Here is a 27,389-nt window from a genome sequence, read left to right as displayed (position 1 = left end):
CATGGGCAGAGGGAGAAGCAAGCTCCCTGCAGGGAGCCCAATGCAGGACTCACTCCTGGGACCCTGGGATCACGACCTGAGCCAAAGGCAGACGCTCAGCCACTGAGCCACCCAGGCGTCCCTGAACTTATTTTTAAAGGCATTTATTTATGTATTTTTGTTTGACTTCTAATGGAAGTCTGGGAAACAGTGTGTTTGTCTCATGTAAATTAATAACCGCACCATCTTATTTGTATTGTAATTTGTAGTTTATAAGGTGTTTGCCCCCATGCTATCTTGCTGGTCCTTTGGTTATTCTTATTTGACAAAACTCATGCAAATTGGTGGCAGATCTGGGCCTTAAACCATCATTTCTCAAAATGGATTCCAAGGAACATTAGTCCTAAAATGTGCTCTAAGGAAAGCTGTTCCGTAGTCAAGTAAGTTTGGGAAACTTTGCGAACCACAGACCCTCTTGGCGGTTCACCATGGCCTCTGGTGTACTGAAATCTCTGAGACATTCTGTAGGACAGACCTGTTTGGTGAGGGCTAACCCAGTGTCTCCCCACCGTATTTAACCATGGAACCTGTATTTCATGGAAAACCTATTATTATGCTATAGAAATTGCTGCTCGAGGGAAATGTGAATGCCTGGTCCCTCTCCCTCTTTCTGAAGCAATGGGCTTTGGAGCAGGGCTGGGAGAGGGGAGGCTGAAGACAGGGAAGAAAGCATACTGGTGGGGCCACCAGAACTGAGGCACACCCTCCCCAGGCTTCCTCCCCTACGTCCTATACCTCCAGGGCAGTGAATTCCAGATAATTCACTCAGTATTAGGTACAGTCAGCCCAGTCTACATGTGGGGCAGGATCAGAGGGGCGCCTTGCTGGCTGACAGGGTGTCTGAGGGGAATCTGTGGGCAACGTGATGTTGGGGAGATATGGGAGACGGCGGATGGTGACCATGGGGGAGGAGTCTACAAGGACACACAACAGAAGTTCGGCCATGTCTCCCCTTGATGGTGATGGAGGGCATCACCCGACCCTCATCTCCCAAACACAGGCAGAGCAGAGATAAAAAGACCAGGGTTTGAGCCTGAGCTTTACCAGGTAATTGCTGGATGCCTTTAGGTAGAGGACTTAATCCTTCTGAGGCTCTTCAACCTCAAAATGGGGATAACATACCTACCTTGTGATGTGATGAGGATTATATGATGTAAGTGTGTGAAAGCGCCTTGTGTCCTTGCTGATTTGCTCCCCACCCTTCTCCCAATTCCTTAGAGCCTCCCAGTATCACTCTGGTCAGAACAAATGGCTTGCCCCACCTCTGTGCTCCGAGAACACATCACCTACACGCTTCTGTAGCTCTCCCATCACCCCGCCTTCTGCTATTTTATTATTCGCCTATCTTCCTATTGGACTCAAAATTCTCTGAGAGCTTAGCCAAGTCTGTCAGGGGCCCCCTCCCTCCCTGAATCCCTGGGGCCTGACCACTTCAGCGCCCAGAGGCCAAATCCTGACCCCCCCCAGTATCTGCAACCTGAGGTATTTCTCTTGAGGCAAGGGTCACTCGGCCTCACAAAGAGTGGGCCAGGAGTGCCAGGGACTTGATACGGCACCCAAAGAGGCCATAACGAATTCCTGACAGAAGCTGGCAGGTCCGTATGTACCCTCTCCTTGGGTGGTCTGAATTTGAGGTGTGAATTCCACCCCACTTCTCAGAGTTTCCCGCTGGGATTGGGCTCCAGGTAGCAGCCTTGATAATACACCCTGTGCTAGATGCCCTCCCTTTCCTGTGTCAAGTCCCTGCCACCCTCCTGGCGTTCTCTGGACCTCCCAGATGGACTGTTACGTGTAAGACCTTGCTGAGGGTTGGCTGTTGGTGGCACTTGAGCAAAGGTAAGGGCATCCGCCATGTGTCGTTCATGTCCACGTCTCTCATAGTACCAGCACACAGTAGATGCCCGATAAATCTCTGAATCGGACAGGGACCGGCCCACATGAATAAATGAGGAGGAAACAGGCCGGCAGGTGGGGCAGGGGGCAGGGCCTGAGGGGCCCAGGGTGGGATGGCTATTCCCTTCCTCTGTACCTGCTCCAGCTGACTCTGGCCCAAGCCCTGGGCACAGAGGACCCGTGGTCAGCCAGTGTCCTTCTTCAGTGGTCGGAGAACAGCTTGGCGTAGTGTTTGAGATCCTTTCGTGAATAATGGTTGAGAAGTGCTGTTCTTTAGTATGAAGAATAGTAGTTATTCCTGGCACATTTGACTTAGAGGTGGGGAGTATTACATTGCTCTATTTATCCCACACTCTGTACGCAGTTACTGAAACTGTCACCGTGTCCTATATTCCATAGGCCATTATGTGTATTTCAAACCATTATATAAATGGACTTGATTTGGTACTTCTGAATGTCATTAAACTCCTCCCATACCAGTAACAACACAGTTTCCATAGAAACTAATACATTTGAGAAGGGAAGGCATAGGGAAGGAAGCAGATGGAACGGGCAGGAGGGGGGTGGAGGGAAACGCTTCCGTCCGATTATTATTTCCAGAACGCAGGACCCAGTGATGTGACATGGCCACTCTACGGAGATGGGGCAAGCTCCTTCAGGTTTTTATTGACTCTCCTTTGATAAAAGCCGTGGATAATTCATCTCAGCCTGAACCTGCTCATTCCAGCACACGGCTCTAAAAACTTTATGGCACCACAGGCCATTAAGCACGCTCATTTATTCAGACTCTTTCACCCTGGGGAGGGGCGAGGAGGGAGGGTCTCAGCATTCAGTGGTGAAGCTCGGGCTCACTGGAGGGGAGGGAGGCAGAGAGAAGAAAGGAAGCCTCCTCAGGACGCAGTAGGCTACTGCGTAGGGTGTGACCCCAGGATCCTGCTGGTGGCTGCCACCTAAGTCTTATGGTCCCGTGGTCATCAGTGCAGTTAGGAGATAAAGCTGTAGACACGCGAGGTTGAAGGGGTGTTATACTGAAAACCTTTTTTGAGAGCCTGCCTGAGGAGTGGCCCACAGCCTTCCTAGGCAGCAAGTCTTCTGTCTTTGGTGGGATGCAAGCACAGGTTGCAATGACCTCATATAAACAATTATGAGGACACTCCTGGGCACTACTCCCTTGGTCTACAGTTTGATTGGATTCCCCTTATCTGCTCCCGTAGCTCTTGTGCATAGCTGGTTACAGCAATTATGACATTGTATTGGGTTGCTGTGATATCCCTGGGGGCAGGGACTGTGTCCCTGCAGGTCAAGGTGTCCTAGCACACCGTGAGGCTCAGCGTAGGTACTGGACCATTGGCTGGTATTCAAAAGTGTTTGTGTGCATTGGTACTCGGTGGGGAGACTGAGCCATCAGGAGAGGGTGTGACCTCAATGACTTTTGGTCCCTTCTGGCCTTGAGAACCTTTGATGCTATGGTTCTAAACCCGCTCTGACTATGCCTGGGATTTGAATCTAGGTTTCTCTGACTCCCCAGCAACAGTGCTTGACCATTAAGCATGCTAACCATAGTACTAAAAGGAAAAACAAAACCAAAACAACCACAAAACCAACCTGGTATGAAATATATCCAGTCTCTTCCAAGGAGAGGGAAAAGTTCCTGAGGACAGAACTGTGTCCAGCCTCCCTGAGGCTCCTGTGCCCGGCACCAGCGCTGGGCTCACAAAGGGTGATGGCTTTACTCCTTATGTGGCACGTCCATATCAAAGAACCTACTCCCCTTCCTTTTCTACCTGCTTTTGTCTGTTTCAAAACATAGACTCAACACATTTTTAGTGGGCAGACTTCCCTGACTGATCCACTCAACCCTGTCTGTCCCAGACTTCAAGGACTTAGCATAGTGAAGAGGAAAGATACCTGCACTTGGATCAGAAGTCCAGGTTCGAGTCTTGGCTCTAGGAGTCCATGGTTCTCAGATCTTGGAGCCATAGACCCGAGGCAGACAAGGTCACTTTCCTTGCTCTTCTTTCAGGGTCTACTCTGTGCAAACATTACACTAGGGTGCTGGGATATACTGGAGACTCAACAGAGCTCACAGATTGGTAGGGAAGCCAAGTAGTTAAAAAATGGTAATAAGAAAATTATATGTATAGATGGAGCTAAGAGGGACCAGTATAGACAAAGGCCCTGTGGCAGATGGGAGCATTCCTGTTTGAGGAGCAAAAGAAGGCTGATGTGTCTGGGTCACAGTGTTAAGGGGGCAAGACGAGGCCAAAGAGGTAGGCAGGAACCAATCGATCATGTAAAGCCTCATAAAACATGCCAGGGATCTGGGTATTTTTCCTAAAAGCAACATAAAGCCATTGAAATATTCTCAAGAAGACTGTGACATTATCAGATTTGCATTTTGAAATACTGCTCTGGCTGAAGTGTGGAAAAAGAACTGGGTAGGGAGGCAGGGGCGTGATGGGCGCAAGGAACCAGTTAGGAAGGCACTTCTATAATCCAGTGAGCAAGAGCGGTGGTGGGGACAGGGCAGTGGCCGTGAGGTGGACGAGGTGGATGGATTCAAGAGATATTTGGGAGGTGACATTTCTAGGTCTTGCTGAGGACTGCATATGGGTATGGGAAGAAAGGAGGTTTAAAAAGGAGCTTGGCAGGGTCTGTGGTCTCAGGGCCCCCAGCTTGCCTGAGATAAGCAGGTTCCCCAGTAGGAATGCTGGCTGGAGGAATGGGCCCGGGAAAGACTCCGGAATTCTCTATCAGATCCAGGAAGGAGAATGGAAATGGCGGGTCCCTTGTTCCAAGACGCCAAGTGAATTAAATAACAATCATAAAGTGCCCTGGAAATCTGCGTCTTGCCATAAATAATAAACAGGGACGTTATACAAATAACTAGCTTTGTAGCCCCAGTGGAAGAAAACACATCAGTAAGAAAAATGAAATAAGAAAAAAAATGCACCCAAAAGCCCCAACTAACAAAATGACAGTATTAGCTAACATCCTGGGGGCTCTTGCAGGCAGTGAAAGAATGGTCTCTGGAAATCCTAAGCCCTTAGCGTAAGCCGGCCTGCACGGCTGCAGCAGTCAGGGGGCAGGGGCTCACGGGTCATCAGGCCCAATCTCTGCTGCATCAGGTCCCCAGGCCAGGGTCGGCTGCCCCTCTGCTCTGAAAAAAGTGCAGCATGTCCCGTAGGCCTGCTCCACCCCCTCACGGCCACCGGGGGACAGCTGGCATGGGCCTGAATTCACTCCCAGGGGACAGACGAGGAAAAGAAACACAGATCTGCCTTCTGAGGCTGCTGAGCAAAGCCAGTCAGTCAATTTCCTGGTACTGGTTCCTTTGGTGACCAAAGCATTTAAAATTATGGGATGAGTGGTGAGAATAGGGTGTGGGCAGGGTGTTGAAAGCCAAGATAGATTTTTTTTTCTTAAAGATTTACCCATCCATTTATTTTAGAGAGCACACATGTGCATGAGCCCGGGTGGAGGGGGAGGGTGGAGACAGAGGGAGAGGAAGAGAAATCTTCAAGCAGGCTCCCCACTGAGCACAGAGCCCAACCAGGGCTCGACCCAGGACCCTGAGATCATGACCTGAGCCGAAATCAAGAGCCAGATGTCCGACCGACTGCACCACCCAGGCATCCCGAGCCAAGACAGATTTTTGAGTCATCACAGATGATCATATCCAATATTATTCAAGGTCGTACATGAGAAGGTTGACATCTGGTGTTCACTGACTGGCCCAAGGTCATACAGCTGGTTCCTTACTTTTAGGTGCTCCTGCTATACCGATGGGGCACCTCTCTTTTCTTTCTTTCTTTTTCTTTCTTTCTTTCTTTCTTTCTTTCTTTCTTTCTTTCTTTCTTTCTTTCTTTCTTTCTTTCTTCTTCCTTTCTTTCTTTCTTCTCTTTCTTTCTTTCTTTCTTTCTTTCTTCTTTCTTTCTTCTTTCTTTCTTTCTTTCTTTCTTCTTTTCTTTCTCTTTCTTTCTTTTTTTTTTAGCTTTTGTCTATTTATCCATGAGAGACACACAGAGAGAGGCAGAGACACAGGCAGAGGGAGGAGCAGGCTCCTTGCAGGGAGCCCGATGTAGGACTTGATCCCAGGACCCCGGGATCACACCCTGAGCCTAAGGCAGACGCTCAGCCAACCATTGAGCCACCCAGGTGTCCCAGAACCTTTTTTCCTTATCGACTCTTTTAGGGGAGAGGCAAGAAACAGGGAGCGCTGGAGCTCATTTCTGTGGATTGGGGAGCAGGGGCGCAGAAAGAAGGGCCAGGCTCCATGCCATCACCAGGAGGTCAGAGCCGCTGCGGGTGCCTGGGTCCCGCATCCTGGCGGAGGTGTGTTTGCACAGAGTCTGGACTAGGTGGGCGGTGCAGGACACTGTACAGGGCCTGCCAGTGTGGATCCCACTTTCCCCTTCCTGGGCACCCAAGCCCCCCCCAGGAGGCCCGGAGGCGTCCAGTGAACAGAAGCTGCCTCGACTAATCACTTGCATTTTGTTTCTTCCCTGGAAGACTTGAAAACCACAGCGCTGGAGGCATTTTTGCCTTCCCTTCTCTGAGCTGCGATGCAGAGGGTCTGGGAAAGCTGCCACCCTCCAGATGTGTGGCCTGAGAGTGAGCCCTGGGGGGTGGGGGGAGCCTCCCTGCAGGTGCACCCTGGCAGCAGGGAGCTGGCAGGAAGGGAGGCGGGGTTGCAGGACCTCCTTTGGCTCCCTTCAACACCCTCTTCCTCATTTCCCCTTCTCAAGTCCTAGGGGCTGAGAGAATTTTCTGGTTGCTCAGAAATGATCTTCCCTGGCCCCTGTGTCTGACTTCAGGCCTTTCCGGATTTTCTCCCAAGCACCGGGAGACTCCTGCGTTTCTGTCCCCTCGTCCCCCAGCCCCTTCCACTTCTGTATTAGCCCTGCCAAGCGAACCAAGCTGAAGTGTTACAGGCTTCCCTTCGGTTCCTGGTCTGAGCCTCGTCTTTCGGATTTCATGGAGCAGCGGACTGGGTGCTCAGGAGACCTGGCAGGTGGTCCTGCACCTTCCTTCCAGCACCTTCCTACTGACCCTGGGCAAGTCATTCATGGATCCCGGGCCTCCCTGAGTTGGGGTGTGTGTGTGCTATAACTTCGAGGGTTGTTTAAGTTCTAACCTAGAGGAACCCGGAGCTTTTCAAGGCTGGGGGAGCCCCTCCCCAGACACCACGTGAGAGCTTTCCATTCCACCTGTAGAGAGTATCAGCAGGCGATGTGCATGGAGAAGGTGAGTGGTTCTCGGATCTCCAGGAAAACTGGGTAATTGAGGAGAGTCAGGAAGAGGGAAGGGAATAGAGGGGCGTGTGTGTGTGTGTGTGTGTGTGTGTGGCTGGGGTGAGGATGGGAGGGGGATGAGGAAACAGGGGGAACAGTTCCCCTTGTACATCTAGTGGGACAGGTCTGTCTGGAGATGCTCGGGGAACGTGGCCCAGCAGGAAATGGGGTGAGGGGGGGAGCACTGCTGTGGAAGGAGGGAGACCCACCTATGGGGCCCCCACCTCTGCTGACCGGCCTGGGCCCTGGCCTCCAGGGGAGGAGACGCTGAGGTTAAGACGGAGCAATATTGCTGGCGATGGGAACACTTGTTTGTGGGACGCTCCTCATCCGCGTGCGCCTGCCTGACGGTTCTTTCTCAAGACCCACCTTGCACCTGTGGATGACTTCGTGCATTCTGTTGTCACTCAGGGCACTAATTAATTACTTCAATTAAAATTGATTGACTACTCCTTATGTATGAGACACCAGGCGAAGGCCCAGGGAGAGGCGAGGAAAGGAGGGAGCATCATCTCCGCCGTCCGGAGGCTCCCTCTCAGATGGGGCAGGCAGTCTAGTCTGTAATCACCAGTTAGAGGAAGCGCCCCGAAACGAGTGGGCTGGGTGCCACGCTGGCGCATCCTGGTGCGGGAGGGGGGGCATCTAACGAGGTAGGGCGGGCGGGCAGGATTTCTCCCCGGAGGTGACAGTAGCACGGAGCCGTACCCGGGTGTTCTAACTGTGGGCTCCTCGAGGGTAGGGATTATGTCTTATTTACCCTGAAAGCTCCGGCGCTTAGAACCCTGTCTGGCATTCACTATGGAAACTGGTATTATTTTTACGGTAGGTGTTCAATGAACTTTTGATGAATAAATAAATAATCTCCTTCCAGCAGTTCCTATTTAAAGCACCGTGGACTTAATCACATGAAGACAATTATGTCAAACACGCCTGGTATTCTTCTGCCTGGTCTGTCTTTATTTCTTCCTCTCTTGTCTGCCCTTCATTGATTGTTGGTCATGGCTCTATGTGATGCCTCGGATGTGTGGAGTCCGAACAGGAGAACACCCCCCCCCCCACCCCCCACCCCCATTACCCACCACCTCCATTCCTGCCAATGCTGCAGATTTTATCCGAGAAGCTATTAAGCCCTCCTGAATAGAGCAAACCTCTCATTGACTATCACGTGCCTCCTTAAACGACCTTTTGAATAGTGTTTTCTTTTTATTGCTTTGTGAAGTTTAACAGCTCCAATTGCGATTACTCTAGCTTATGATAAACCCCAGATCTATAAAACTCCTGTTCATTCATTATTTTTCTCCTGCTCCTTCTCGAGCTGTTATTTTGTTGGAATGTAACAAGGAGTAGGGGGAGGGAGGAGGACGGAAGAAATAAAAATATCCCAAATTAACAAAGAAGCGGATGAAATAGGGGACCGCTTCTCCTCGGGTGACAGACACCCTATAAGATACTCTTAAACAGAACAAATACGCTTTAAAATGGAACAAGTAGGTCTTTTATATTTATTCTAAATTGGAGACATAATGATCACTGCCTTATCTTTAATGGAAGAAGCAGCTAATTGTTCCAATATCTCACTAATTCCAGCATCTGGGAGAAAATTATTTTTTTCCATTTTACCAATTGTTCGATGTATGCCTAGGTGTATAGCGCGGTGTGGACAGAGACTTCGGTTTCTTGATCTATGCCATGGCTGCTACTCCAGTTCAATTATTAATATGTGGAAGTTATAATTATTTTGAATATGGGTACAAGATAATTATAAACCATAAAACAGCTCCCCGTGCTGATGCCTTTTCTCAGCTTCAGACGCGCCGGAGTTTGGGCTTGTGCGTTTGAGAGAGAGCAGCACATGTATAATGTGGCATTTGGGGCTGCACGAGTGGCTGGAGTGGGAGCCGGGGAGCCCTCCCTGGGGGTCCTTTCCCTTTGCTTCCTGTGCTTTCCACCCTCCAGAGCTAAAGCCAACCCACCACACGCATCTCTCCTTCGGCCCCACTGTCTCGCTCTCCTCCCCTCTGGTCTCCTGTTTGCTAGTTGAGCTTCGTAACTCATCCTATGTGGTGGGTTAGCTTGCTTGCCGCCCGTGTCTCCTCGTCTCCTCGTTTACCCAGCAGCAGCTCCTGTGTGTGTGTATGCGTCAGAGTCTCTGCATTGGGGTGATTGGGAGGGGTGAGAGCCACATGCAAAAGGGGGAGGGGAGGGGTAGGGAGTTCGCTGCTCTGTTACCTCATGGCTTATTGCCAATGCCTCCGTTCCCTACTTCTTTCTGAATACCTTGCTCTATTCCCAGTTAGTCTACACTAGGGGGGAGGATTCTAGAAGGGGTAAGGCACCTGGGATCACTCATTCTTAACCACGTCGACCATAATCAGTTGGAAGGAATAACACATTTGTGTGGGTTGTATGTGTTTGGAGAAGGGGCTCAGAGAGAACAGGCATTGTTTTGGTATCTTTCCATTTTAGGAAGGAAAACCTCTTTAGAATGCTGTTTTAGCTTGGGACGCCTGGGGGGCTCAGTGGTTGAGCATCTGCTTTCAGCCCAGGTGTGATCCTGGGGTCCCAGAATCGAGTCCCACATCGGGCTCCCTGCATGGAGCCTGCTTCTCCCTCTGCCTGTGTCTTTGCCTCTCTCTCTCTCTGTGTCTCTCATGAATTAATAAATAAAATCTTTAGAAGTAACCAGACCCTGGTCTTGGTTCCAAGTCCTCCTGTAGTTTCCCCTGACTCCCCTTCCTTCCCTCTTTAGTTAAACAATATCTCCTCTCCTCTTTTTCCTCCTGTGTTCTTAATCCCTGGTTCAGAATATCACCATCACAACTTTCTGTTATGGCAAATGCATTCAGACCTCATTTCTATATTAAACCCCCTAACACCCAATGTGACTATATTTTGAGATAAGGCCTTTACAAAAGGAATTAAGGTTAAAGGAGGTCATAAAAGGGTGGAGCCCTGATCTGATAGGAGGATCATCCTTATAAGAAGAAACACTAGAGAGCTTGCTTATTTTCTTTCTCCTCCAGGTGAGGACACAGTGAGAAGGTGGCCATCTGCAAGGCAGAAAGAGAGTTCTCACCAGGACATCACCATGCTGGTGCCCTGACCTTGGACTTCCAGTCTCTAGAGCTGTGAGGAAATAAATTCCTGTTGTGTAAGCCATCCAGTCTGAGGTATTTTGTTACGGCAGCCTGAGTTGACTAGGATACCCCTCCCTTAGCCATCTGTGAAAGGTTGGTGGGGGTGGGGGTGGTGTCAAATCATGTTCATCAGCCTTGTGATATGATTCTTTCCAGGCACCAGGATCCAGAGGCAGTATCCTTCTACTGGGGTCAGACCCTTGGAGCTTGAGGTTGCAAATCCAGGCCGGCTCCCAACTTTCTGGCCTTCCCAATCCCCATGAACCTCATTTTCAGCTTCTCTAATGAGCAATGCCCAGCGAGAGAATGTGTCTATTCAGCACTACGGACAGAGAGACCTGTCAGTTCCTACAAATTAGAAGTTACTGCCTAGCGCTCTCACAACGGTGGTGTTGGGGAAGGGAGGAGGTAGGCTGAGCAGAGACAAGTCAGGGAGGAAGGCCGACTGGCAGGATGCAGTGAAGCCCCTAACCCTGGCTGTGCTCAGCCATGGGATCCCTACAAATGACCAATGCCTTTTGATGCTCCTGCCTCCTCATGCAGACGGGTTGCAAAATGCAGGAGGACACACTCCTTGTAGTTCGTTGTGCTGATCTAACTCTTGTCAAATTGTCACCACGATCAGTGCTGGCAACAAACCTATAGCTGGCAAGGTGTTAGGTGTGGGGAGCCCAAGGGGTATCAGTGTCATGGACTGTGGGTTGGGAGAAGAGCCAGCTGAAGAGTGATGAGAAGAGGGCATCAGAACTTTAGTAGAACTTTGGGGATATTGGTGGTACAGGTGAGCTGCCTTCTCCATGCCTGGACGGAAGTGAGGGTACAGGGGCTCCGGGCCTTGGGAAGCAAGGGGCCCAGTTCATGGCAAGCCAGGCTGGTGGGGAGCCAGGGCTTCATTTAATGAATAAATGGCATCCCCAGCTATTGTTTATCTACTCTTGAATCTTGACAAACAGTCTGTGGCATCTGATGGAGAGGGTTATTAGCTGCACGGAGACAGATGGTTAGGGATGAGGGGATTGGCTCTTTATTACAGCAGGCCCACAAGTGACAGTGCTCCTTTTACTTCTCTGCCTCCACATCAATGTCAACACCTTCCTGTAGCCTTCTGTGGCACAGTCAAGCCTCAGAGGAAAGACCCAGAGTAAGAAGAAGGTATAATGGCCCAGGAGTGAGAGGGAGAGATAGGGTCGGTGGACTCAGCAGAGAGGGCAGGTTTCCCTCTATAAGTTCTTTGAAAATAAAAACTCTGCCTTATTCTTTAGTATTTCCCCACGTGCCCTGTAAGGGGCTGTTTATTCAATAGGCATTCAAAAACTGTGAAGGATTGAAGAGAAAGGTAAAGAGGTCTGGATTAAAAAAAGATAATAGAAGCAGATTTAATTGTGCTGGGTGAGTGGTTGGGGAACAAAGGTAGGGAAGAGAGAGGAAGAGAAGTAGAGGCCACGAAGGGAGCAGGGAAGATAGTGTGAGGAGACGTGCTTACCAATCGGCATACCGTGTTTCAGGCATTAGTTACTCTAGAGGCCCCACATTTCTATATAAATAGCTTCTGGAAATCAAACTTCTCTGTCCACTGGCCCAGGGTTTTTCTCTTGGTACCATAGTTGCAGGGCATAGCTTCCACCCTCCACATCACCCGCCCCTCCCTCGCCTCCCCAAGAGGGTGGGCAGGTTCTCACTGACCTTCATTCATTCTCCGAAACTTGTCCTTGGCCATGTAGCCCAGCACCAGACAGCATCCTCTCTTCTGGAGGCCCAGCTCTGGAAGAGAAGCACAGGTGGGTGAGCTGGGAATGGATCAGGTATCAGTGAAGGTCCCTTTGCAGGGGATGTGAAGCTGCTGCTCTTCTACACAGGGCTACTTCTTCAACATTGACATAGCACTTGCTATGGTCCGGGCATCATATTAAGCTGATAATATCTCATTTGATTCCCACAATAACCCTATGAGGTGCATACCAGTATTATCTCCATTTTATATCATCCCCATTTACAGAGGTATTAAGCAGGCGGCCTTAGATGGAAGAGCTAGCAGGGGGCAAACCGGAAGTTTGAACATAGGCAGTATGGTTCCAGAGCCCATGACGCTATAGGTTGATGAGGCTCTATATACCCCAGGCTTGGGGTGACCGTGGTCAGGTATGCCAAAGCAGAGGCAGAGTCCGGCTCGTGGCGTCCAGGATGGAGCGGGGCAACCAGACACAGTGGGTGATCCTGAGGAATGAGGAAGTGATTGGGTGAATTTGGGGGAAGACACAGGGGTGGAGGTAGAGGTAGATGCAGAGGCGTCTACCTTTTGGGAGACAGTGAGTTTCTGGGTCTGGGGATTCCTGTGAGCTTTCATATTCAGGCCCAATGTAGCCCCACCCTCAAGCACTCAGGTGTGGACTCAAGGGTGAAGCAGGGGTTGGGATGGGTAAGAGACACAAGGTGTAGATTCTGGTCCCGCAAGACTTTGACGCGACTGGAAAAGCAAGGCGGAACAATTCTAGGTAGCATATGCAAGAGACTCGTTGCACGGTATTTAGTAAATGAGTGCCCCCTGTGTGTGGGTGTCGGACTGGAGTTACATCTGCCTCACGACAAGGCAAGGTGTCCTCACCTGCGTGAGGTATCTTCTAATCCTCATTTGTTGTAAGCACCTTACAGGTTTTGAAGCCATTCTATACCAAATCCTTCTGCTGACCCCCACGGCAGCCCCTGAGGCCTGCAGACAGGTCACTGCTATTCATACTATGCAGATGAGAAATCCCAAATTCAAAGACACTAAATGACTTCTGGGGAATTATTATAGACTCCCCGCCCCTACTTCGTTGCTTAGGACTCATACAAACCTGACAGCTGCTTTCACCTTGGTGAATAGACAAGGGGTTAGGATTTCTGGAAGAGGACATGTGATTGCATCCCCTCCCAGGGCTCGCCAGGCTATCTGGGCACCCAGGGGCTCCCTCCCCGGGGTCCTCAGGGGAGAACCACCCTGGGTGGTGCATCCCAGCAACTCCTCCAGAGACACTGGGTGTTTTTCTCTGAGCCCTGGCCGGTGAGCATCTAGGCTGTCGGAGCTGAGGTAGCCCAGCGGGCTCATTTCTCCTCCCCTCGTCTCCATTCACCTCTTGTCACCCGGGTCCACCCTTCATGGATTGCAGGATGAAAGGGCCCATGAGAGGCAGATAAGTCAAGCTTAGGGGCTCTTGCCCTAGAGAAAAACAAAGCGTGGCGGCCGGTAGCAGAATGCCACGGCCCTGGGAGGTTGCTAAGCTTTGATCTCCCGATTCTTTAAAGGGGTTTATTAACTATCAGTAAAGAGCAGAGAAGCAGATCTGAGCGTGCCTTTTCCAAAGGCGCTCACTTCTCTCCCGTCCTCTGTGCGCTCGTCTGAAGGCGCGGCCAAGCCAACCTCACTTCAAACAGCTTTACATCTCCGGCGCCCAAATTGACGATGTTAAGTTCCCTCATCCGAGGCCTTGGCCCTTTCTTCAAGGGCTCCTGCTCTGTCGAGGGCCCGGCGGATCAAAGCCCCTTTGATGTTTACTTACTGTATTTGTGGATTCTTTCTAACAACCACCTTCAAGAGGCAGGAATGCAGCCTGCTGGAGGGGCCCGGCGGAGGCGCAGGTGGTGAGGAGGCCCAGAGCTCCCCGGAACAATAGCCTCTTGCCTGAGACTCTGAGACTGTCCAGAAGCCTCCACACGCTGACACCCGGCAGAGCCCACCAGTCCTTTATAATTGCACGAGCATTGTGCATCGCCAGAACCATACAACTGCTGACGGGTCTTATTTTATTTTCTGTTGACTCCTTATGCCCAGCACGTGGGCAGCGACTCCTGAGAAGAGGAGCCAGGGTTCCTGCACTGAGCCCAGGGAAGCACAGAGGAGTAGGGGGGGGAGAAGATGCTGGATGGACTCGGGCCAGACGCTCCCGTTGGTTTTGCTGGACCCTCCCCTAAGCCCTCAGGGAGGCGGAGGGGGCATGATCCTCCTACGGGTTTAGAGAGCGTTGTCAACCTGTTGCCAGCAGCTCATCTGCGTCTCTGCCACCCCAACTCAACCCATCCTATGTCACATAATGGGTTGCCCCCGAGGCGACTGCCCGGAGGAAAGAGGCCAAATGCATCATCATTATAAGTAAGAGTCTCACTGACCATGTTTGATTTTTGCAAATGAGTAGGAAAAGAACTTTTTAAAAACCTGATTAATAAAAGGAATGGAGGACGAGGCAATTTCTCAATGTATTTGGCTCATTTAATTTGACACGTGTGGGTTAGTCTTAATTATTGAGGCAGCTATATTACAAGGCGCTAATAAGCACACTGCAGAAATGTATTGAGTGAGAATGCTCTCTGGCTGAGTCCTCACTGAGAAGTGGGGAGAAGCCACTGGGATCTTTGCAAGAATGAGCAGGTTGGAGAATCAGTGAAGTGAGAATTAGATAGTTATCCACATATGAAAATTGGGGACGTTCTTCGGAGAGATTTGCAGAGCTAAATTAGAGGTCACTGGGTCCGCATGAGGAAGCAGGCCGGCAGGGATGAAGTGGGAGAGGTGGGGAGAATGTGGAAGCCCAGGTGGGGAGGTTGTCAGAGGTGCTGAGCAGGGGGAGGGCTGGGGGGAAGCAAGAAGTAAGCACTTGGTCTCGGGGCAACTCTAGACTAACCAGGCTCTTAGGGGGAAGATGATAGAATATGACCAAAGAATAGGAATCCTTCACTTTGAGAGCTAGGCCAGCCCCCAGACCGTCCCCGTCCTTGTCACGGGGCACTGGGTCGGACGGTGGAGTCACATCACAGATGCCCATTTTAACAGTAAGATATCAGGGTCTTCTCCACATAGACCTTGGGGGTGCAGCTTTTTTTTTTTTTTTTTTTTTTTGGGGGGGGGTGCAGCTTTTGGCTGAGCACTTATCAGTAGCAGAACCCTGAGATGCACCAAAGGTGTCACTGGAAAATGATTAAAGTGATGGAGCCCCCTGGGTGGCTCAGCCGGTTAAGCATCTGCCTTCAGCTCAGGCCATGATCTCAGGGTCCTGGAATCGAGCCCCATGTCTGGTTCCCTGCTCTGTGGGGGAGCCTGCTTCTCCCTCTCCCTCTACCTGCTGCTCCCTTTGCTTGTGCTGTATGTAAAAATAAATAAATAAATAAAATAATAAAAAAAAAAGAAAGAAATTGATTAACATGAGTCGAGTCATCCTAGCTTGACAGGAAAGTTCTCAGCAAAGAAGCCCAGGGTCACCTGCAGATGAGGACTGCGATGGCCTAAGAAATACAACCGTGCAAGGAAACAGTTATGGGGCAAGGGCATGTTTCTTGGGGCGAAGGGTATGCACCCTGGGAACTCCTGGCCTCTAGACCGTGAGCAACAGAAAGGTTAAGATGGTGCCATTTTGAGCCCTGAGCCTCTGGTACTGAGCCCAGTGCCCAGCACCTGGCAGGAGCTCAGGAACAGTCTTCTGATTCAATGAAAGGGCCAACCACAGCCTCCTGGGTAGTGACCCCATCTCCCTGCCAGGGGAGAATCAAATCAGGTGAGCTGAGACATCCCACGGAGGACCATGTTTGGTGAGGGTGGTTGCCGAGTGAATGAGGGCTGTAATTCATTGGAAGAGAAGTCTGGGAAACAGGAGATTTCCTCTGGGAGGAATAAAAAGGGACGACTTTATAAATGAAACCGTTTTCCTTCAGTTTCACAGGGTGAAGATGGGACTTGTTCTAGTCCTAGGATTTCTTTATTCTTAGTAATAATAACAATGATACAGTGCTATTACTTCATATTTGCGGGGCTCTTGGTTTTTCACGCTGCTGTCATATTCACCACCTTTATTGGAGGCTCACAGCGGCTCCGTGAAGTAGGAGAGGAAGAATGGCCTATTTCTGCCATTTTGGAATCAGAGGCTCAGAAAAGTAAGAAAAGGAAGAGGACAGTTCAAGGCCAAAGCACTCAGGCTAGCTGACCACTGTGCTCAGGCTAGAATCCAGGTCTGATTTCCAGCTTAGCTCTTGGGGTAGGGCCTGGGATCCCGGGGCTGCCAATGCTGTGACTCAAGACAACAGGGAACACAGGTCGGTGCTTCTGGCTGGGACCGTGTTCCGGGTCCCACTACGTCCCTCCCCTGCCCCCTGCACCACTAATCTACACCACAGAATGCGACTTTGTTTGAAGATAAGGACTTGACAGAGATAATCAAGTTAAAATGGCCATTAGGGGGCCCGAAGCCAAACTGACTGGTGTCCTCATAAAAAGGAGAAATTTGGAGGCAGACATACATGCAGGGAAGATGCCAGATGAACACGAAGACAGCCATCTACAAGCCAAGAGAGAGGCCTGGAACAGATTCTTCTCTCCCAGGCCTCAGAAGGAACCAACGGGCCAGACTTGCATCTTATAAAGATCGTTTTAGCACCGGTGCAGACGACGGATGGGAGGGGGTAGGTCCAGACAAGAGAGCACAGTTGTTCGGCTATTGCCATGCTCCTAGTGAGTGATGATGGGCTGACATCTGCTCCCTGTCCCTGTTCTCTGAAGACAGCCTAAGATCAGAAAGCAAGTGAAAGGAGCTTGAGCTTTCTCAGGGGGATGTTCAGAGGCTCTGTATCCCTGCCACCTTGACACAGGAGAGCAGTGGAGGGGCTGCACAGAGCTCACCAGATGGTTCTTGAGACCATATGGAGAAGGCGTCAGCTGGACCTGGCTGGAGTCACGGGGAGGCCATGTGTGCTTCGAAACCATCAGTCCTGGCTGGAGCCCTGCTCCAGTGAGTCAGATTGAGCAAAGCTCAGGGCTTCTCTGTACTTTAATGTTCTCATTTATAAAATGTGGATATTGACAGTAAGACCCTCCACTAGTGGTTAGTACGGAAATCAGAGGCACATGGTGAAGGGGGCTTGGATCAAGCAGCTGAGAAGGCGAGCTCAGTGAATAGAAATGAAATATCAGATTGGGGGTTAGAGACCATCAAATTCATCCTCCCCCTTCTTTACAAGTGTGAAAGGGAAGACTCATCCAAGGCGATACAATGAACTCCCGGGTGGCATTCTCTGGAGCTACTGTGGTGGCCACCAGCAGAGGCACTAGAAGGGGAAGCCGGTCAGGAAGGCCAACCACGTAGGGTGTGGCAGCAAGGCCAAGGGCCCAGAGGTCAGGGCTGGAGAGAAAGTGGTGAATCTGAAAGACATTCAGGGAAGAGACAATGGGCTGAGTGAATGGCTCAAACAGAGGAAGGGGGCAGGTGACCATGGTGGGTTTGGTTGGACAGAAGGGGGGAGGGTGGCTTCTGGGACAGAAGTAATTGACGAAGGAAGCCAGTCTGCTCACGGGGTGATGATGGTGCATTTTTGGACTCCTTGTGTTTCAGGTGAGGGGGTTCCCAAGTGACAGGGTCCTAGATGGTTACACAAGCAGGAGTTTAGATCTGAAGAAATACATTTGTAATCAGCTTTATTGACCTCGGAGACCAGATATCTTGGTCTGTAGACCAATTTGTTACATAACGAATGGACATAAAAAGCAGTGGGATGGTATGAGTAGATGACACCACTGCGTTAGTACCAGCCTTCCGCGACCAGCACGTATTAATAAGATGTGACAGGTATGATATCAGATCCACAGATGCTCATCAAGAAGCTACTGAATGTGGGCACCTGAGTGGGTAAGATGGTTAAGTGTCTGCCTTTGGCTCATGATCTCTGGGTCCTGGGATTGGGCTCCCTGCTCAGTGGAGAGTCGGCTTCTCCCTCTCCCTCTGCCTCTCCCCTCACTCATGCTCTGTCTCTCTCCCAAATGAATACATAAAATATCAAAAGAAAAAAAGAAGCCACTAAGTGCATCCTGTGCAAGACAAAAACACTTAAGGCCAGCTTCCCTTCACAATGAGATTAAAGTCCAGTTGACTAGGCCAGGGATATACTCGCGAAGAGGTGAACAAAAATCAAATGTAATAGTTCAGGAAAACATATCGTATTGGCAAATTGAACTTAAATAAAAACAAATGTAAAAAAAAATAGTTCAGGAAAACAAAGTGTCACAAGCAGCATGCGAGTTTTTTCCACACGCATGGCAATCGTTGTTGCAGGAGCCCCGAGGAAGAAAAGGAGCTTCAGGTCATGGGGTGGCCCTCCCTCAGGACCTTGAAGGCTGGAGATTTATCTGGAGGTCTGGCTTTGTTGGGTTCTGCATTGATGGCCTGACTCACAGGAGATGCCCCGTCAAAAGCCACTTTGCCGGGATGCCTGGCTGATCACAGGATGCAGGAGTCTCATGTCTGGAAAGTTCTCACCTTGATTCTGCTAGACTCTTGCTTTCTGCTTCAGTTCTGCCTCACTCTGTTTTCAGCATTATTGCTCACATCCCAGGCAATACTTTTTTTTTTTATTTTTATTTATTTGTGATAGTCACAGAGAGAGAGAGAGAGAGAGAGAGAGAGAGAGGCAGAGGCATAGGCAGAAGGAGAGGCAGGCTCCATGCACCGGGAGCCCGACGTGGGATTCGATCCTGGGTCTCCAAGATCGCGCCCTGGGCCAAAGGCAGGCGCTAAACCGCTGCGCCACCCAGGGATCCCCATCCCAGGCAATACTGATGCCCATAAGTCATGCAGAGACCACAGATTTCTGATCCACCTCTCCACTTAAAAGGTCTGAAGAGAGGAATAGCAAAGGTTTATTAATCCTGAGTAGTGTCTGCCTCTGGCCCTCGAGGACAAGTAATAAATGTTTAATAGCCCAATAATACCTGTTTCATAATTTTTGACTCTCATTGCTTGCTAACTCTAAGTTTATTAAAGAACGATAAACTTTTCATTGTTGTAAAGACATAATGGCTATTTCATTACCTACTTAATATGAGTTAATTATATTAGAACTAAGTTTCCCCCCATTCATACTAAGTATCAATTAGTTGTTTTAAACTATTGATTTATATTTAATTAACTATGCTGTTAGGTCCCAATTAAATTCTTGTAGGAGAAACCTGAAACAGCTATCGTCTTAAGTTTTTAAGACAATGAATTACATCAAAAGCTCAAGTGGACTTACCCTCTTTTAGGAAGGCTTGACAATCATTGTGATAGCTCCAAAGAGTCTTTGTGACCACCAGCCCATTCTCGCTAGCTCCCGCGGGGAGTGGGGCTCCCCCAGACACCTGATGGCAAGGAGCGTGCTGCTTCTGGCACCCATAGCAAGCACTAACATGGGGGAAGCCCTTCGCCCGGCCCTGCCCTCCATTTACTGGCTGGCATGGCCCTCTCCACAGGGCGGCCAAGGCAGGCAGTCTATCAGCAACTCCTCACTGTCAGCTGTGGGGCCCATGGTCCTCTGTGTTACTGCTGGCCCCAGATCCCAAGTGCCTGCAGGAAGTGTGGTGCCCATGTGGTCATTGCTCCCTCTGGCTTCCCCAAATTCCCTCTCCATTGGCCTGACTCTATACACTGTGGTCAAGACAAATCAGACATTTACTGAGCAGCAGTGGGCATTTTACTTTTCTCATCTTGTTTCCCCTTCACACGGACCTTGGAAAGACACGTGCCATTATTCTTCCCTTTATTTATAAAGAAGTGGACATTTTAGAGGGGGTAAGGAGTATACCGAGGGTCCCTAAGCTATTGAGTGGTGAAGCTGGAGTCCACCTGTCTGCCTGACTGCATGCCTGGTGCACCTTGCCATGCTCTGGTCTCAGGTGCTCCTCACAGGTTGAGTCTCAGCCCACCAGGGGCTGGTTCTCTGAGACATTGCCCGGCTCCTGTCATATTTCTTTTCACGGAAGGTTGGGCTCGTCTTCTACCCTCAGACACTGCCTGGGGTCTTTCTCCCAACAAATTCATCACTTGGAATTCCAATGTGGCCACCAAATGACTTAGAATGTGGCCTTCCTCTGGGCCTCTAGGGCATCAGTGCAGGCCTCACAGTTAGCAGAGTCTCCCACACTCCTGTGCACCCTGGAATTGGGACATAGGCTACCCCACCCCTCTGGGGGCTGGATGCAGCATAGCCTTGCCCCTCTCTACTGGCTGGTATCGTCTGGGGCCAAGCTCACTTAATTCACTACTGTAATTAAAATTGCCATTTACTGATTGCTTATGATTGATTAGTCTCTGGGTTAGGTACTTTGTATGCATTATCTTCTTCAATCATAAAAATTCTACCAGAGTTATTATTATTTCTATCTGATAAAACGGGAAACTGATAATCCAAAAGATTCAATAACTCACTCAGGGTCATACAGCTAGTAAGTGTTGAAGCCAGCAAATGTGATTATAAGTGAGGTTCTTTGGATGATTGGTATAATATCTTTGTGAGAGGTGCACGGATCGGGAGAGTTTAATAATGCTGGTTGAAGAATTTTATGGAAACAGTTTTATCACATGTACAAGATTACCTCAGCCATCTCTGTTTAAGATATCTGATCCCAGGGGGTTAATTGCTCTGTGAGGGAATACGACAGAGAAACAGGATCATGAAGGCCATTCTTCCCCCTGGCCTGTCATCACCCTACTTATCCTGTGAGGAACAGGGATTGCTGAAGGCCATATGCCTGCAAGGCTTTTAGATTTTTCCTAAGAGAAAGTTGGAATTGGTGAGTAATGTTTGAATGGGACCAGATGCTTGACAGCTGTGTGCCCTGTCCTTGGGGAAGCTCAGCCTGGTCAATCACAGCTCGGAGGCCAGGCAGAAAGAGGGCATCTCTTTTCTCTTTTTCCTCTTAGGACCAACAGAGTCCCCAAAGGACTAAGATTGAGGGCCCTAAGGAAGCCTTCAAAGTCCCCCCTATCTCTGGGCACCACCACTCCATCCCCTGTACTCCTCTTGAGGTCCAGATCTTTGGGAAGGTAGAGGCCCAAAAAAATGCTCTGAACATAAAATTCATACAGGGATTTAATCTTCACATGGGTTCCTGATGATATGGTTAATAACCCCATCATATAGGTGAGGCTCAGGGAAGTTGAGTAATTTAGCCGAAGTGACACAGGTGGGAAGTGTAGGAGCCAGGACCAAAACCTAGGCCCATTTGACCCCAGAGCCCAGCACGTGCCATTTTGCTGGGATGTAGTCTGGATGCTGAGCACACAGCCTAGATGACCAGCAGAGACCCCAGTGGGAAGAAGGGGACCCTGTGCATTCAGAGGGTGCTGGCCAGTGGAGTCACGGGCTTTCCTGCCAGGTGGTCAGGGGGCACTGAGAAGTCCTTGTGAGAGCCAGGGCCTTGGAGAGTCCATGCCTGGAGAAGGATGGGTTGCCTCCCGGGGAGACAGGGAGGTGAGGGCAGGGCAGGGCAGCACGAGAGCAGTTGCTGTTTACTTATGTGCTCACAAACCTCTTCGTCACCCATTTATGGTCTCAATAAAATCATAAATGCTGAGGATTAACCACGGGAGACCAATAGGGCCACAAGCTGGCCTTAAGGAATTTATCAGTGGAGTTAGATAGGAGTGGCCAGCCTCTGCCCTCAAGCCCATGTCCCGCTGAAAAGAGCGGGGGTGGAGGCAGACCCCTGCTCTCATCTGGCACAAGGGAAGAGGGCAGGAGAGGGACACAATGTCCTGGAGTTGGGGGGAGTGTACAGAGTGTAGGGCCATCCAACCTGGCAGCCCCACCAGAGCAGAGGATGAGGGAGGCTGGGTGATGTGAGGGGGAGAGACATTGAGAGAGAGAGAGAGAGAGAAAGGGAGCACATGCTCACCGACTACAGGGTCCTGGGGCTGGAAGGAGACTGGCTAAGTTTCCGTGGGCTGGGAAGTGCCACCTCCACTTTCTGGGTAGAAAGCTGGACCGGAGGGAGGCCAGGTGATGGCATGCTTTTGCTTCCAGGCAAATAAACTGGAGCGGCCTATTCACAGGTCGGTAGAGATGCCTTGCCTTGCAGCTGAGGCCGTGACCCCCAGAAACCTCACTCCTTCACTGGGGCAGAAGAAGCCAGGGGCTGCGAGTGAGGAGCCCTTCCCTGCTCTGCCCCTCCTCGTGGGGCATCCTGAGCGAGGCCCAGCCCGGGGCCTGGGAGCTGAGGGTAGAGAGGAGCCGAGGCCCAGGGGTGGGCCAGGCCTGGTCCTCCGGGACAGTGCAGAGCTTCCCGCCACTGCCCCAGCCCACACGGCAAGGAAGCAAAGGAGGCGGTGCGGTTGGGAGGAGGCCAGCGGAGAAGGCAGGGAGCCCCTGCTGTCCTCCTATTACTGAAATCCTCCTTGAGCCTCACACACCCCATTACAACTCTGTATCTTATAATTAAATTGAATCTGCCAGTTACCTCTCAGCACGGCAGCAATTCAAGCTCATTGGAGGCTTTCTTTGTTTATTTTTATTTATTTATTTATTTAGTAATTATTTATCTAGCTATCCATGTAGCTATACGGCGGCCCTCGTACCACGTTTCTTTTGCCCTCGAAAATAAGGGTGTGCAGATGCAGTCTTCTCCCACTTGGCGTGTGGGGCTAAAAGGGCCCCGGCCGGTGGGGTGGGCTGCTGCTGGGGGATGTCTCTTTGTTCTTGCTCAAGTCGCCTTACGGAAGGTCCGAGAATTCCAGAAAGCTCCATGGCAGGCCCTTGCCCCCGAGGGACTGGAACACGGTTGGGAGGACCTGGTCGTATCAGCAGCTGACAACGGCCATAGGACTCTGACGTCCTTCCAGGCCAGGTACAAGTTCTCCTTGAACCCTCACAGGACACCAGACATTCCTGGGAGTGGACGCCAAGGATCAGAGAGGTTCTGAGACCTGCTCGAAGTCACCCCGGCGGTCATGGCAGAGTTAGGATTTGAACACGAGGCTGGGGGTAAACCGAGCCCCCCATCTTCCCCAGAGCCCCCTGATCCAAGCTGGCAGCCCAGCAACAGAAATCAGAGCCCCTTTCCTCTCTTTAATGCTAATCTTTCGGCAGTGAGGGAGCAAATGAGAGCCCGAGAGCTCTGATTAGGAATCAACCCCAAACAGATCCAGGGGAGTGATTCTGAACCACGAGCCATCACTTAATAAGAATGTGAAAGTTTACTCACCACAAGGCCATCCCAGTGGGAGGCTGATTGCTGTCAGGCACGCTGGACAGCACAAACCCCCCGCACATCAATAGCTGAGTTCCAGAGAGGGTACCCCCATCCCAGGCCATGCAACCTGGCAGCCCCACTAGAGAGAGAGGATGAGGATGGCTTTGATAGTGGGAGAGACAGAGACAACGCACACGCTCCTGTAGTACAGTGAGAGAATGCGAAGGAATTCCAGACTCCAGCCGACAGCTTAGACAAATCTCCCCTGAAGAGAAAATGGGATTCACCACCATTCACCCCTTTCACCTTGCAAACCTGCCCCCACCAACCTGCTGGGCGGTGCCTCCAGAAGGCCTGCGTCCACACTGACCACTCCATGGTCTGTTCTGGAGCAAGGGAACTCACAGATTTTAGTGCATAGAGGCATTGGTGGACCATGTGTGTCTGTGACCCGGGTTCCCATAAGAAACCATGAGGGACCTTGACTCAGGCTCTGTCCTGATCACTGAGGATGTCACAGCCATGTGAAGGAGGCTGGTGGCCCAGGCCTAAGCTACAGAAGGATTTATATCTCTTGTTGTTCTGGAGAAGGTTCTCTGGTTGGAGGACACCATGAAACAAGGGGTCTAAGGCAAGGGGTCTGGAGGGTAGGATGCCCGCAGCTCTCCTGGCTGACAGGGTTTGGATGGGACAGCCAGGTCCTCCCCAGCTCCTGAGGTTGAGAGAAGCCAGCGGAGAAAGCTTAGACCATAGGCCCCACAGCCCTTGGGACTTCTCACTCAGTAGGGTGGCCTTTTTTATGTTTTTACGATTATTTATTTGTTTTAGAGAGAGAGAGAGAGAGAGAGAGAGAGAGAGAGCAGGGGCTGCAGCAGAGGGAGAGAGAGAGGAGAGAATTTCAAGCAGACTCAGGTGAGCATGGAGCCTGACTCTGAGATCATGACCTGAGCTGAAACCAAGAGCTGGGCATTTAACTGACTAAGCCACCCAGGCACTCCTGGTAATGTGGCCTTCTGATCTGAGGTGTTCCTTCATTTGCTCAGTCTCTGAAATGGAGACTCCTGAGCTGCGGTGAGGACTGGGGATGATTTGTGCAGAAAGCTGGAGGTGAAGGTGAGGACAGGTGTGTCCCTATGATGCATCCACACATATGGGACCAAGGCTGGACATGTTTTTAAGTGCCCCACAAACAGGAGTCAGGAAAATAACAACCTAATATATTATTATAATGAGCACGAGTGTGCTGAAAGTCAGACCAAGCATAAAATACTCCAGGCTTGCAGGTTAGCCTGAGGGCTCTGGTTCTGGTTTGAGCAGAGGCACCTATACTGCTGTAATGACAAATCCAGAGCCGCTCAGTGGACGGTGACACCCCGCTCTTGAGAAAGGGGCTGGCTCGTGGTGGCCCGATGGGGGCCTCCCAGCCCTGGCTTGCACGGTAGTGTCGGTCTTGGGCTGGCGTTTTGTAGAATCAGAGTTGCTGAGAGGCCTGAAAATGGTCACGGTTAACGTGGCCGGTGGCTATGGAGTGAGCACAGGGCATTATTGGGTATTGGGACAGAAAGAAGGTTAAGGTTAAGGTTCACCTCTGGAGTCTTAGAAACCAACCAAGGAATTAGATCCGGAGAAAGACCCACACAGAGATCTTCTCGTTCAGTTCAAACGGTGATGAAAGGGCCTACCTGGCCTTGCTCAGATCCACATGGAAGGTGGTGGCCAACTCTGTAAACCATTCTTTTTTTTTTTTTTTTTTTTTTTAAGAGAGGGAAGGGGAGAGGCAAAGGGAGAGGGAAAAAGAGACTCTCAAGCAGACTCTTTGCCCAGCTCAGAGTCTGACCGGGGCTCCATCTCATGAGCCTGAGATCACAACCTGAGCCGAAACCAAGAGTCGGATGCTCAACTCACTGAGCCACCCAGGAGCCCAGCCATTCTTTAAGGGGCACCGGACAAACCCGGCAGCAACTGGAGGAGGGTGCCAGGCCAGCGGTGTCTATAAGCCTTGCCATGAGAGGCACAGGGGGAAGAGCTGGGTTGTCCAGGTAGGAAAGAGAAAAGACTGACCCTGGACAGGGGAATGAGTCTGGATCAGGTGGTGGGGATTATAAGGAGGTGGGTTTCATTTCAGTAGAAGGAAGAAATTGTCCTTAATGCCAGGTACTAGTCCCTTCGCAAGGACTTGGGCCAGACTTGGAGCCCAAGGGACCGTAGGCCTTTGTCCTGTCTTGGCGCCGAGGCTGCAGCCGTGGAGATCTGCTCTAGTTCCAGTTTGGACGAGCTGACTGTGCATTTCTTCCCAGCTCCGCATCCAGTGCTGTCTCATCGGCAGCCTCACGTTGGCCACGGTGGGAGGATTTACAGCAAGGAAAGTGACAATGCGGCCATCAAGGCTCTTCCTCCCCACACCCCACCCAACACGCTCTCCTTCCCCGAGGGCTGGTTGACCAGCACACCGCTGGCTGAGCTTTGAGATTTGAGGAGAGGCCGGTTTAGCCTGGTTCTGGCTTCTAGGTCTTTCACACATGGACTGAGGGCCTCCACCTGTGGTTTCCGCTTCACATCTGATGGGTCATCATCCCTGCGTGTCTCATCTTGCTTTTGCTGACCACTGGCTGAGCTGAAGCTCCTGAAGTCTGGCCAGAGAAGCATGCCCGGTGGATGGAGAGGTCCTGCGGTTCACTCCCTCGGCTCCTAGCAGGACTGCCACTCCACCATTCCAGAAAGGACAGAGAGAGCAAACTCACAACCTCTGCATGGGCAGCATCTGCTAATGGCAGCAAGTTCTTCTAGATGCTTCTAATGGCAGCAAGTTCTTCTAGATGCTTCCGTGGAGGCCTTCTGCTGCGCTCTCAAGCAAATACTGGGAAGAGTGGGAAGAGGGACTTCTTTCTATCTATTGGGACCAGGGTATCAGTCAGTAGCTGGGAGTGAGATCCTGAAGATAAGGCTTTACCACCCTGGTGACTCCCCACCCCCCACCCCAGCCCCCAGGCAGTGGGACAGGGCAGCTAACAGGTCTCATTGGCACTTCACAGAAATTCCCCCATTGCATTCTTAGCCCAGCCCTGCGGAGAGGCACTATGGTAATCCGACCCCTCCTCCACAGGGAAGGCTGGCTGCTGTGGAAGGGGAGGCAGGGGACCAGCCGCCAGAGCCTGGTTGCCCCTCTCCTTCTCTGGGGTCCCCCGCCAGAGCTGAGCCATGGCATCTGCAGGGACCAAGCTCCGCGTCAGACACTAGGGATCCTGTGCCCTGCCGGGGGCCTCCCCGCTTGTGGCAGTCGCTGGCCTGGTTTTCCTGGGAACTTGCCTCTGCTCTAATTAACTGGGTGATCTTGGGTGAGTCACCTGCTCTTTCTGGGACTCAATTTCCTCATTTGCAAAATAGAGAGCTTGAACTAGGGCAGGAGACTCAACGCGGTGTGGGGGGGGGGCCTCTATGGGACCTCGATCAGGGGTTGATCAGGGGTTATTAAATTCTTCTGAATATGCGTGCAGAACTGAGCAGGTATGCATTCTTCTAGGAGAGAACCGCGGCTTTTGTGTATTCTTGAAGGGGCCGATGCCCCCCAGCCCCAAACCTCCCACCAAAAGGATCGGTAAGATCTCGCTACCTTTAGGACTTGCTGGGTCTGAGATGCCCCCTTGCTCGATGACCACAGCTCAGAAGTGAAGCTGCCTGTAGGGGACGGAGGGCCACAGAGGGACTCCGACTACTTTTTGCCAAAACCTTTTTCTTTTCTGTGTGTCGGGAGCTCTGTGGGGTGAGGTGTGACCCCAGTTCCGGCCTCTGGCACCACACAAAGGCCAGGCGGCTCTCCTGTGCTTCCTTCTGTACTGCCAGCTGGGGAGCGCTCAGGTCATGCAGGGCCAGACTTCCCTGGGGCCCGGCTGGGAACGTTCCAGCTCCTCCACGGCTGGGGACCAACCCTGGCACCGGAAGCCGGGACGTGCAGCCTGGAGGGACGAGTCCATAGGTATTTCAAGCGCTGCCTGTGTAGCCAGCCTATTCAGTTCTTCTCCTGTTTGCCCTACATTAACCCACGTTTCTTTGTGTATTTTCTTATGCCTC

At 51.1% G+C, this 27,389-nt stretch overlaps 1 protein-coding gene and 1 long non-coding RNA gene across 6 annotated transcripts in view; one reads left to right on the top strand and one right to left on the bottom strand.

Moving 5' to 3' along the window:
- LOC119875013 overlaps positions 1-10,385 on the top strand; it is a 79,205-nt gene extending 68,820 nt beyond the window's left edge. For both annotated transcript variants that reach the window (XR_005359074.1, XR_005359073.1), the window contains exon 4: positions 10,250-10,385. This is a non-coding gene — a long non-coding RNA (uncharacterized LOC119875013). The remainder of the gene's footprint in view (positions 1-10,249) is intronic.
- The window catches only part of KIRREL3 (kirre like nephrin family adhesion molecule 3), a 539,901-nt gene that overhangs the window by 110,332 nt on the left and 402,180 nt on the right, over positions 1-27,389 (bottom strand). For all 4 annotated transcript variants that reach the window (XM_038535673.1, XM_038535674.1, XM_038535675.1 and 1 more), the window contains exon 2: positions 12,047-12,124. In XM_038535673.1, coding sequence (XP_038391601.1) covers positions 12,047-12,124 — 78 coding nt within the window. The remainder of the gene's footprint in view (positions 1-12,046; positions 12,125-27,389) is intronic.

The sequence above is a fragment of the Canis lupus genome, chromosome 5 (assembly GCF_011100685.1).
Source record: "Canis lupus familiaris isolate Mischka breed German Shepherd chromosome 5, alternate assembly UU_Cfam_GSD_1.0, whole genome shotgun sequence".
NCBI lineage: Eukaryota > Metazoa > Chordata > Mammalia > Carnivora > Canidae > Canis > Canis lupus.
Note: the sequence above shows the minus strand (reverse complement) of the source record. Positions and strands in the feature narration are given on the sequence as shown.